Source organism: Alexandromys fortis, unplaced genomic scaffold (assembly GCF_014885135.2).
Source record: "Alexandromys fortis isolate MF-2015 unplaced genomic scaffold, M_Fortis_MF-2015_v1.1 scaffold_6, whole genome shotgun sequence".
NCBI lineage: Eukaryota > Metazoa > Chordata > Mammalia > Rodentia > Cricetidae > Alexandromys > Alexandromys fortis.
Window position 1 is genome coordinate 13,414,228 of NW_026067902.1, and position 12,681 is coordinate 13,426,908.

Below are 12,681 nucleotides of genomic sequence, written 5' to 3' on the forward strand. Positions count from 1 at the left end.
TAAGTAGGTGTAAGACAGGATTGTAAAGGGGATCTTTAGGTGTTAACAGTGGTTAAACATCTCTGTTAAGCCCACCAAGTGTCTCCTTCCTCTGGTCAGACTAGACCTAGTCAAGGTACAGTACTCTGAGTCTGTATATTCTTCTCTTGAAGCCAAGCAGTGGCGGCGCACACCTTTAAGCCTAGTACTGGGGAGGCAGAGGCAGGTGGATCTCTGTGAGTTCAAGGCCAGCCTGTCTACAAAGCAAGTTCCAGGACAGCTAGAGCTATACAGAAAAAGCCTATCTCAAAAATTAAATTAATTAATCAATTAAATAAAATAAAAACACTATAAAAAAAAGGTAAAGATCTCAGCTTCTGCTTATGATGATTTGTCTCCCAGAAACCAGTGGTTACATTGGTATCTTAGGGTTTTTATTGCTGTGATAACATATCATGGGCAAAATCAGCTTGGGGAGAAAAGGGTCTAGTTCATCATTCAGGGAAGTTAGTATAGGAACTCGGGGCAGCAAGCTAGAGACAGGTGCCGTTGCAGACACCATGAAGGAGTGCTGCTTACTGGCCCCCCATGGTTTCCTTAGCCTTTCTTTCTTTCCTCCCCATGCCCACACCCTGAGACAGGGTTTCTCTGTAGCTTTGGAGCCTGTCCTGGAACTAGCTCTGTAGACCAGGCTGGCCTCAAACTCACAGAGATCCACCTGCCTCTGCTTCCTGAGTGCTGGGACACCTGGCTAGCCTTGCTTTCTTATAGAACCCAGGACCACCAGCACAGGGGTGTCCTTGGGGTATCCCATCCACAATGCTCTGAGCCCTCCCACATGAATCACTAATTAATAAAGTGCACCATTGGCTTACCCATAGGCCAGTGTGTGGAGGCTCATGGCGGGCTGACATACCACTATCCAGTACTCATAGAAAGGCTCTTGGTAAGCTGGCACAGGAGCACATCACATGGTGTGCAGCCTTGTGTGACCAGAGAAAACACCTGCGCCGCCATGTTCTTCTGTCTCCCTAAATATGATCTCGTGTTACTGGGCTTAGAGACTGTGAAGGAAAGAAGACGATACTATTAACAGTGTCAACTAGTTTCTTCAAAAATGTTTGTTGCATTGAAACTGGATTCCTGCTATGCTATTAGATAGAGAAACTAAAGTACTGTGTTTGAAGGAATTTGGGATTTTATTTTGGAGAAAGACAAACATGTAAGGGGGGGGAGAGAGAGACAGAGACAGAGAGTCTGTTGTGTGTTACAGTTCAAGGAAGACCTTCCTTTGCTGCAGGATTCTGTTTTTAGCATGGTTAGCTCCAGCATGAAGGTGACTGAATGGACGCCTCTCCCCATGTTGATTTCCTTAGGTGGCCTAGATGAGGCCCTCTACAATGTCATAGCCATGGCCCGGGAACAGGAGATTCCTTTTGTGTTTGCCCTTGGAAGGAAAGCTTTGGGACGCTGCGTGAACAAGTTGGTTCCTGTTAGTGTCGTGGGAATCTTCAACTATTTTGGTGCTGAGGTAAGAAATTAGAGGAGACAGGCCCAGGGAGGTGACTTAGTAAATGACCTTCAGTCTGATCCTTGGAACCCACCTCAAGCCAGGCAAGGTGGTATGTACATGCTTGAACTCAAGCACTGGGGAGCCGAAGACAAGTGCATCTCTGCAGGCCAGTGAGAGGTCCTGTCTGGTAAACAAGGCAAGGAAGGCCCCTGAGGAGCAGCACCTGCCATTGGCCTGTAGTGTATCTGCACACACCTGCTCACCTCCCACACACACTTCCTATAGTGCATCCGCATACGCCTGCTCACCTTCCACACACACACACACTTCCTGTAGTGCATCCGCATACACCTGCTCACCTTCCACACACACACACACACACACACTTCCTGTAGTGCATCCGCATACACCTGCTCACCTCCCACACACACACACACTTTCTGTAGTGCATCCGCATACACCTGCTCACCTCCCCACACTTCCTGTAGTGCATCTGCATACACCTGCTCACCAGCCACACACACTTCCTGTAGTGCATCCACATACACCTGCTCACCTTCCACACACACACACACACACTTACTGTAGTGCATCCGCATACACCTGCTCACCTTCCACACACACACACACACTTCCTGTAGTGCATCCGCATACACCTGCTCACCTTCCACACACACACACACACTTCCTGTAGTGCATCCGCATACACCTGCTCACCTCCCACACACACACACACTTCCTGTAGTGCATCCGCATACACCTGCTCACCCCCCCCCACTTCCTGTAGTGCATCCGCACATACCCACTCACCCACACCCACACACACTTTAGAGGCCTATTCTCTTTCTCCTTCCTGTTAACACATTCCAGGAGTGAGTCATCCAAAGGAATGGACCAGAACTTCCTTCTTCAGTATTTTCTTTTCTTCCCTTTTCTGACTGTTTCTGTCTGTCCTGCTTATAATACCTGTTTCAATCTCAAAATCATAAAGCTTCATGCCTGTTCTCTTTTTACTGGTTTCATACAAATGTGTGGTTTGTTAGACACTACAAATAAAATTTGTCATTATTAGTGGTCCATGAAGGGACCGCTTTTAACCATTCTTCTTCCTCTGTAAAAGCAGTGTGTGTGTTTGACAGCTAGGTGCAGCATTGCCCCCTTAGCAGTCAGCACAGCTAGGAGCAGCATTCACTGTTTCTGGTCTCTGAGCAGCAGTGTGGCAGTAATGGCAGTGCCCCAGTGAGAGTAAAGAAAGCCTCTTGTACTTTCCACATTGTCTTACTTTTATATATAAACTTGAACATATATCAAGCCATGTTGAAATTCTCTGATGATACATGTTTATTTTCTTACTAACCAAGACATTAAAACATTTGCCAGGGGTACCAGGCAGGTAGTTGTGCATACCTTTAATCCCAGTACTTGGGAGGCAGAGGCAGTGGAGCTACAGAGTGAAAAAAAGCGCCACCCCTTCCCCTGAGCAGTCTCTGAATGATGCCGGGAAGTGCTAGGCTTTATCTCTGAGTTGAAGTGCAGCTTTGGTGCTCGTCAATATGGCCATTTTATTGACCATGAGGCTGCTCCATGTCCACTCCATTTCACTTCAGTTATTTCATTCATACTAATTTTTCTTCTATTGATGGAGGAAGTTTAGGTTAATCTATTTCCAGGCCCTGTATTCTGTTTTTATAGTTTGCCTTTGTTCTAATAATCATGCTTGCCTATTGTGTTATATTTTAACTATTGTCAAGTCCTAACCTTATCTATACAAACCAACTTCCTTTAGCCTCTTTTCAGTTCTTCCCACAATTGAGCGTTGCAGAAAGATTGTCTTTTTTATTTTTGTTTTTTGTTTGTTTGGGAAAGAACTCACTATAGAGTTCTGGCAAGCCTGGAATTCGCAGAACTCTACCTGCCTCCGCCAGGATTAAGGTATCTGTCATCACACCTAGCTAGAGGACTTTAGATTCCTTTGGAAACTGCCATCTTTTTCTTTTTTTTTGGGGGGGGGGGCGGTTCAAAACAGGGTTTCTCTGTAGTTTTAGAGCCTGTCCTGGAACTCTTGTAGACCAGCCTGGCTTCAAACTCACAGAGACCCGCCTGTCTCTGCCTCCCGAGTGCTGGGATTAAAGGTTAAAGGTGTGCCACCGCTGCCCCGGTGGAAACTGCCGTCTTCTGTACCCCTGAGCACCTCCCTACACATGCTCATTCCCTCACCTTCTAACCCAAGTAAGACTGCCACTGCCCCCAAGCTAGCCTGCGCTTCTCTGTGTCTCCCTTCACTGTTTCCCACGCTTAGCTAGTGAAAACTGCCTGTCCTTCCTTCTCAGAACTGTACCTGTTTTCAAGTTCTGTGCCAGATGATTCTTTGAATTCTTCAGTGAGGCCCACAATGAGAGATTCAGTGCCTTCTATAAAAGCTCCAGTGTTGTTAGTCCAGTGTTTGTTTTTAGAAACCTTGAGCCACTGTGCTCTTTTCCCTTTGAGTCATGCCCAAGTTTCCCTAAGAGAAGAGCTTACGTTCCGTTCTACTCTCTGTAGTGCAGACTAAAGGAGGGGCTGTTTGTGGAAACTTTTAAATGGATTGCATTTAGAGGCTTGTACTAGAATCAGTTGGCTCAGCCCTGTGAGGATTAGTAAGTCACGTCTGTTGCGTGCATTTCATAAGGTTCTGTGGTTTATGAACTGCCCAGAACTAAAAATGTAAAAAACTTCATAAAAAACCATGGTTAGTCACAGAGGAATCTCTGTCTTTTTAGAGCCTATTTAATAGATTAGTGGAGCTCACCGAGGAAGCCAGGAAGGCGTATAAAGACATGGTCGCAGCAACAGAGCAGGAGCAGGCAGAGGAAGCCCTGAAGAGCGTGAAGAGCGTGCCTCACCACATGGGCCACTCTCGGAACCCCTCTGCAGCCAGTGCCGTCTCCTTCTGCAGTGTCATCTCTGAACCTATTTCGGAAGTAAATGAAAAGGAATATGGTAAGGTGTCTCATAGCATTTTCAATGAAATAATTCAAGTGGTTAAAACTATCTATATTAAACCTTCCATTGTACTTGTTTGTTTTTATACTTATTTTTTTTTTTTGAAGTCTGACCTTGAACTCACTGTGTGGGTGAGGAAGACCTTGAACTTCAGACCAGCCTGTCTTTCTCGCCCAAGTGCTGAGATTACTGGCTACCACACACAGTTTATTTGACACTGGGAAGCAAGCCCAGGACTCCGTGCAAACTAAGCAAGAACTCCATCATCTGAGCCACATCTCCAGCCTATTTATTCTTATTCTTGATTATCAAGTTTGGCTTAAAAATTAGCTTAATAAAAGTTAAAAAATTTGGCTTAAACATTATTATTTAAAACAATATTTGGCTGGGCAAGGTAGCACACACCTCTAATCTCAGCTCTTGGGAGACAGAGACAGGACCGGCGTGGTGTATATAACAAGTTCCAGGACAACCAGGGCTATTGAGACTGCCCTTTAAGACCCTGGAATTCAATCACATTTTGTCTTAGTCAGTTGTTCCATTGCAATGAAGAGACACTGTGGCCATGGCAACTCATGAAGGGAAGCATTTAGGTGGGGCCTGCTTCAGTTTCAGAGGTTTAGTCCATTATCATCATAGTGGGGAGCATGGCAGCATGCAGGCAGGTGCTGGAGCAGTAGTTAGAACCAGATCCGTAGGCAGAGAAAGAGAGAGAGGTAGACAGATACACACACACACACACACACACACACACACACACACACACACACATACTGGGTCTGGTGTGTGCTTTTAAAACCTCAAAATCTTCCAACAGTTCTTCCAACAAAGCCTACCTCTCCTGAGGCTTCTAGCTGGGCAGTGGTGGCACATGCCTTTAATCTCAGCACTTGGGATGCCTTAGTTTTTATTTTTAACACTACTCAAGAAGTAATTAAATGCTGAACCTCTCTTTAGGAAAAAGAAAAGCCAATGAAAGGAAATGTAAATGTGACCTTAAGGCTTTTTTTCATAATGAAATATATATGAACTAATAACTTATTTTAATTTCTTAAAATTGTACTTATCATGTGTACATATTCATGATAGGATGCGGCACCGCGATGGATGCTACAGCATGTTCTGTGGTGGTCGGAGTACAGTTTAGTGGAGTCACTTTTCCATGGTTACCAGCCTTTAATAGCTGTTTTTAAGAATGTTATTTACTGCCAGGCAGAGGTGGTAGCAGGCGCCTTTAATCCTAGCACTTGGGAGGCAAATGCAGGCAGATGGCTGTGAGGTCGAGGCCAGCCTGGTCTACGGAGCAAACTTCAGGACAGCCAGGGCTGCACAGAGAAAGCCTGTCTCAGACCCACCTCCAAAATGTTATTTCCTGTGTGGCAGCCGCGAAGCGCAGATGTGGTGGAGTGAGGAAGGTGGAGGTCAGATAGGACAGTAAGTGCTTTTCAGTGGTCATGTAAAGTGGGGAGGGTCCAGTCGGGACTCTCCTAGGAAAGTCAGGAAGGAGGGCTCCTAGGATGGTCATCAGGACTTCCCCAGAGCATATGTGCTGAGACATAGCTTATCCTGGGACTGCTGGCACTGTGAGAGTTTAGTGATACTTGGGGGAGCTTGCACGGTGGGGGCAGGATGCAGTGGGACCACAAAGACAGGTAGGTACGATCAGATCCTGAGTGGCTCAGAGGTGCTAGCTAAGGAGTGTGAATCTTGTCTTAGGACACCAAAAGCCAATGAGAGAGCTAAAGGCAATTTGCAAAATAAGCTAGGAATGTACCGCAAATGAATGGAGAGATTAAGACCTGAGTTAAGACAGCAGTGACCATATTGTAGTTTTTGAGCTAGAAGTGACACAAAGTAATGAGTTCTGTGGGACAGAGGTATAGAATAAGGAAGAAAGATAGGGTAAGAGTTGTCAGTTGGTGTCTTGTGCTTTTATACTGTGAACGATTGTGTTACTAATGAGACTGCGCACATAGGCGGTAGACTGCATCCATAGGTAGGAGGGAGGGAGTGATCTGGCCTCTGCTGAAGCAGCTGGAGGGAAGAAAGGCTTCTCGTTTGTTTCCCCTTTCTGTATAAGCTGTGTCCTGACTGAAGTGTCCCAAATGCCGCCTGCATCAGTGTGTACAGTCTGTGGCTAATAAGTTAAATATAGGTTGTGTGTCGTTTTCTCTTTTCATTACATGATAGTAGTATTACTCCTATAAAACGCATTTACTGTAAGATAATTGGATATTTTTATTTAAAAATTAAGCCAACAGGAGTGTGAGACTGTGTTCACCCTAGAGTGCTAGTCTGTGAAGGTGGTTTGTTAATACTGTGTAAGCCAAGTGAGGTGTGTTTGAAGTCAGATTTTCCCAGACACGAGAAATGCATGGTTAGATTGGTTGTGTATAATGAAACATGTGACCCAAATCATAGGTGATATGCTTTTCCAAACCCTTGAGGTCAGAATTTTTGTTTTGCTAGATATCTTGGCTGTAATGCATGTGAGTTTGGGATCCTTGAAGTCAGCATAACTGTAGGGACACAAACCCCCAGAGACAGTGCACTGTTTTCATATGCAGCCTCTATGCGAGCACCAGTAGCTGTTAGCATGTAGCCTTCTACTTTCTGACACAGCGCTGCATTTTATCTCTTAGGTCTTCATTTGAATGCACGTTGTTTTGAACATTTTTATATTTTTATAGCATTTAAACTCATTTTCTCACTTAGTTGCTGAGCCAGCAAATTTTTATATGTTATTCTTACCCCTTATTTCGGTGTTTCAAATAAGTTCCATGATTCTGAAACAGTGTTTTTCATTCTCAAAAATGTGTTCCTGCTTGTAGAAACTAATTGGAGAAGCATGGTGGAGACTTCAGATGGCTTGGAAACATCAGAGAACGAGAAAGAGCTTCCCTCTAAGCAGGGCCCTTCTGAAAAGCCTAGTAAACTCGTGCTTGACACAACCCTTGTGAGGAAGCAGCCGCTACCAGCTGCAGGTAGCACTACCTCAGCGCCAAGCCAGGGGAAGCCCCTAAGTGACAAGGACGAGCTGAAGCCAGATGACCTGGAGTGGGCCTCCCAGCAGAGCACCGAGACAGGCTCCCTGGATGGCAGTTGCCGAGATCTTTTGAATTCCTCCATCACCAGCACCACCAGCACTCTTGTACCTGGCATGCTTGAAGAAGAGGATGATGAAGAAGAGGAAGAGGAGGAAGATTATACTCACGAACCCATATCAGTGGAAGTGCAACTCAATAGTAGAATTGAGTCCTGGGTCTCAGAGACCCAGAGGACTATGGAAACCCTTCAGCTCGGCAAGGCCCTTCCTGGCTCCGAGGAAGACAATGCAGAACAAAGTGGAGAGGAATCTGCAGAAGCACCTGAGGGCCTGGAATCAGGGGTGGATGGTGAGACCTGGACCCCTGACCAGCAGCCGAAGCCCAGCATTTCCATGAACAAAGAGCACTCTGACTCCAATTCTGCTCCCCCAAATCTGTAACTCAGGAAGTGTCAGCTGTCTCCAGCCGTGTCTGGCTGCAGCCATGTCCCTGACACTCCATCTCAGCGTTTTCCACTGTCCAGTTATTTACTGTGTTTTTAATTCCCAACAGACCTTTTATAGCTTCTACCTATTTTGTTACGATCTCTAGCTTCTCTCCTAACTAGTGTCCAAGTCTCTTTCTGAGAATTGTGGAGACAGTTCAGACTTGTTTCAACTTACTTTGTAATGAAAAATAATGATTAAAGAAAGAAGACCAAATTCTACAGAAAAAACAGCTAATGGCTGTTTAAGGTTATTTTACAAACTAAAGATTGAGATTATAAGGACCAGTGTTTGCTGATTCCATCTCCTTCAGGGTAATTTTTGTCTGTTGGAGTTGTGGAAGCTGCTTATGAAAAGTGCTGGAGGTAGATCAGGGACTTCAAGTCAAGGGCAGCAAGGCTGCTCAGCGCTATGCATTAAAAATGGGTGCAGATTTTACTTGGTCCACAGTGCTTGTTTCCGAAGCTGCTGGTCATTGTAACCCACAGAAGTCGGGATGGGCTGAAACAGCCTGCAGGAGTTAGGCAAGCACTGGAGTGTTACCACGATGGCCACCTTTGTAGAAAGGGATAGATGTTTGTAAGAGCAGACAGTCACCATGGTGCAGCTTGCCAGGTTCTGTCTAATTCTTGCCTCTTACCTCAGGAATGCTCTTGTACATAGTATGTAAAGTCAGGCAAACGCTGACAGGTGAACAGTATACAGGTTTGTATTAGCACAGCAATTCCCTGTGGACATCCAGAAGCAAGGCTGTCCTGCTGTGTTCTACTTCTTGCTTTTGCTTTAAGACCCTTGTGTCTTGAGACGTGGTTCTGTTTGCATATTCAAACAAATCCACTTTGTAAGTCGTTTCATCTTTTTTTAAAATGCACCTTCCTCATGGCAAGAATCACAGTTACAAGATGTCAGGGAAAGGCCTTTGGCACAGTTTGTGACTTGTTTGGATCAGGCTTGGACGAAGCTGTAGAAGAAAAGAGAAGGTTATTCTAATATGTGGATTCTTCAGATGATTTATCATATGCAGATTTATGCAGAAATTAATTTTATTCGTGGTTATCTATGTCCCTCTCTAGGAGTGGGGGGGGGGGGGATCTTAATGAGCTATTTTGTTTGCTGTCCAGCCATCACCTGAATTCCTTTGTCTTCCAAGTTTCTGTAAGATGGGAGAATCATACATCACCTGTCTTTTGTCTTCAACTCCTTTCCTTCAACCCCAGCTACCAGCACACAGACGGACACGAGCTTTCTCCACAGAGAGAAGCGGGCAGTAGCCAGGTGTATGCCCCTCCTCTGCTTATGCGGGGCAGGACTTTGTCTCCCGGAGGCAGAAGAGACAAGCTAAAGAAAGTCTTTGCTGAAATAATTGGGACCTGCTGTGAGAGTTCTGAGGCTTTATAATGCTGGCATTTAATGCTGGAGGGATGAAATTTTTGACTGATGGTATAGATTTGTAAATTGTAAAAGTTTAGGAGCATTGCTTTATAAAAAAAAAAAAAAGTCAACTTGATTAGTGTGCTAAAGGGGACAGTCTAAACTGCTGTCCAGTGTAGACTTTAGGCACTAATTATCTGATACTTCAGTTAGACGTAAGGAATGAAGCTGATACAGTGTGATGTACATGGGCGGATTCTTACTGTCTGCATATTTGGAAGCCTTAACATATGTAGAGAAATGATAGAGGTTTGGATGACTGACAGTCTTGAAAGTAGGTGTGACAGCTTCTCCTGCTTTTCATGACGTTGTTTCCTGTTGGGTGTCAGTGGTTCACATAGCTCTTGATCTGGAGGCTGTGGCTTTTCAGAGATTCCTTGTATTTGATTCTCTTCTGGGCGTGGATCATCATTTTAGAGTTTGACACTTGTACCAAAAGAGAAGTTGAGGAAGTCTTGACAATACCTGCAACTTCCTTCTGCCGCAGCTGTCAGACGTTCAGTGAGTGCCCTCTCAGAGGCAGTGGCTTTCCTGCCCCAAACCCAAGGGACCACAGGCATTACACAGGAAGCTGGTCACTGTAGAGGACAGCCCAGAGTTTATTAAAGGAAGTTCTGAGTACCCTTAAATATGTATCAGCGATGTCTTTATAATGTTTCCTTTGGGTAAATTTGGGGATGTTCGTGTATATTGAGTTCCAGGCTTTAGAGGGAGTATGAGAAATAGGAAAATCTTATTTTTGGAAGTAGGTATCATTCACTCTTTGAGACTTAGAAGATGAGTTTATCAGCACAAGAAATAAAAACTGATTTTTTCCTTAGTGTGTAGATGTAGTTTTACTGGCAATAATTAGTGTTAGATTTCTATCAGTACATGAATTACAGTATAAATTACACTCCCCTGGTTTGACTCCCTCTCTGGTAGGCTTGTTTGTTCTGAAGATTACTTCTCAAAGACAGATGTTCATAATAGCTTCGTTTTTTTGGTTTTAATCTTTGTAAATGATGTAATATAATTTCTTTTGACTAAACATGGAAAAATAACAAGTGTTATACATTGAAAAGTTTTTACAGGCTTTGACTGGGATCATTTTTGAAGAGACGGTATTTTATATGCTTCCAGTATTTGGAAAAGAATTAGTCAAAAGGAATTCAAATAATTTAAATATTGACAAATTAATATCCAAATAACATACTTGTGTGATTTTTTAATAACCTGGGGAAAATGGGATGTGGGAATTACAATGTGCAAAGAAAGAGCGATCTTTGCATTCATTTTTGACTCCTAACACAAAACTGCTAAATCGTAACACATTGTTACTTTAATATATGTATAAAGTATTACTGTTTGTAAAGCTGCTGTTTGCTTAAGAAATTATCATGTAAGTATTTTCTGTACATTGTGCCAACAGATTAGAACATTAATTTAATTTGCTGAAAGCTTATCTTTTTATTTAATTTTTTTCTGTGGAATATTTTATTTCAAACATCTTTCCTTCTTCCTTGTCCCTTCATTCTTTGTACACATCATAGATTCTGCAGAATCTAAAAACAGAACCCTGGTTAATGATAACATTTAAACTTTGTTGGCATATCACACCTTAAAAGTATTTGTATTGTTTTGTAATTTAATTTCTAAATATACCACCTGAATTTATAATTTAATGTCTTAATTGTAATGCTCTAATAAAAACTAGCAAAATTTAGTGGATTATACCAAAAGAGGACTTGTGTGTTTTCTTGTGAAGGATAAACATTATCCCACATTCAGAGGTGAGGAACAGCTGTTTGTACTAAGCACTAGCAGGGTCTTCTCTACTAACAAAGTAGTTATTGAAATGCATTTTGATATCAGTCCAGCTCCTTGATCTCCTCTGTGCAGGTTGATTTTTGAGGATTTTGCCTCCTTTGTCGCATGGCTTTGCCAGGATTCTCGTGGAGTAATAGCAGTCTCTGTGGAGGGGTCGACAGGATCTGTGGTACTCGCCTGTCTTCTGAGCAGACTGCCTGGTGTTGGATTCCTGTAGATCCCTCAGGGCTCACAGCAGCCCTATCGTGTTGGTACCAAGGCTGTGCTTTCCTTCCCAGGATAAACTAAAACTATTCAAGATCCTACAGCCAGTGAGTGGCAGGTCTGGAATTCAAATTCTAGCCACGGAATAATCATTTTGTACACTGTGAAGATATGTCTGTGCCTAGGTGCGTTTTGATTGGTTTAATAAAGAACTGAGTGGCCAATAGCCAGGCAGGAAGAGGTTAGGTGGCAGAGAGAGAAGAGGAGATGAATCTAGGCCTAGGACAGACTCCAGGGGAGACAGGAAGCAGGACATGCAGGAGGAGAGGTTAAAGTCATGAGCCACACGGCAGCACATGGACTAATAGAAATGGGTTAATTTAAGTTATAAGAGCTAGTTAGGAACAAGCCTAAGCTAAGGCTGAGCTTTCATAATTAATAATAAGTCTCTGTGTCATGATTTGGTGGCTGGTGGTTCAAGAAAGCCTGCTACACTTAATTGTGTCTTAGAGTGTCCAGGCATACACAGCACTTCCGGGGCAGCATGGACTTTGAGCAGTGAACTCTGCCCCCACGGAAACTGAGAAGCTGTAGAAGCTTGTTGCTTGGTTTTTCTTCAGATTGGCCAGAAGGTATGCGTAGCCCCTAATGACAGTTGAAAGCTGCCATGAAATGGGAAAGGGAGTTGTCTTAGGGTTTCTATTGCTGTGAAGAGATGCCATGACCATGACAACTCTTATAAAGGGAAACCTTTAATTGGGCCTGACAGTTTCAGAGGCTTAGTCCCTTATCATCATGGTGGGTCTTGGCAGTGTGCAGGCAGACATGGTGCTGGAGAGTAGCTAAGAGTTCTTCATCTTGATGTACAGAGAGCAGTTGTCACATGAAGCCGAGCTTGAGCAGGTAAGACCTCAAAGCCTACGTTCACAGTGACACACATTCTCCAACAAGGCCACACCTCTAATAATGCTGTTGCCTGTGGGCCGAGCGTTCACACATGAGAGTCTATGGGGGCCATACATACTCAAATCACAGAAGTATGTTAAACAACAGGTTTTCTGCCATGTACTTAGTTCCTACTCTGGCATGCTATAACTTAGAAACCGTGTTGTTTTATTTTAAGAGGGCGTTTAGACCACCTGTCGAGTAATGTCCTTTGAGGTTTCTAAACCATAGTAGTTCCAGACCACCCAAGAAAACAAATACCACCGCAAAGAAAATCACATGACAC

General features: G+C 43.8%; 1 protein-coding gene across 1 annotated transcript in view; it reads left to right on the top strand.

Moving 5' to 3' along the window:
* Secisbp2l (SECIS binding protein 2 like) overlaps positions 1–11,142 on the top strand; it is a 49,048-nt gene extending 37,906 nt beyond the window's left edge. Inside the window, exons 16-18 of the mRNA XM_050133136.1 lie at positions 1,356–1,510; positions 4,252–4,471; positions 7,306–11,142. Coding sequence (XP_049989093.1) covers positions 1,356–1,510; positions 4,252–4,471; positions 7,306–7,961 — 1,031 coding nt within the window. The 3' untranslated portion in view covers positions 7,962–11,142. The remainder of the gene's footprint in view (positions 1–1,355; positions 1,511–4,251; positions 4,472–7,305) is intronic.
* The last annotated feature ends 1,539 nt before the right edge of the window (positions 11,143–12,681 follow it).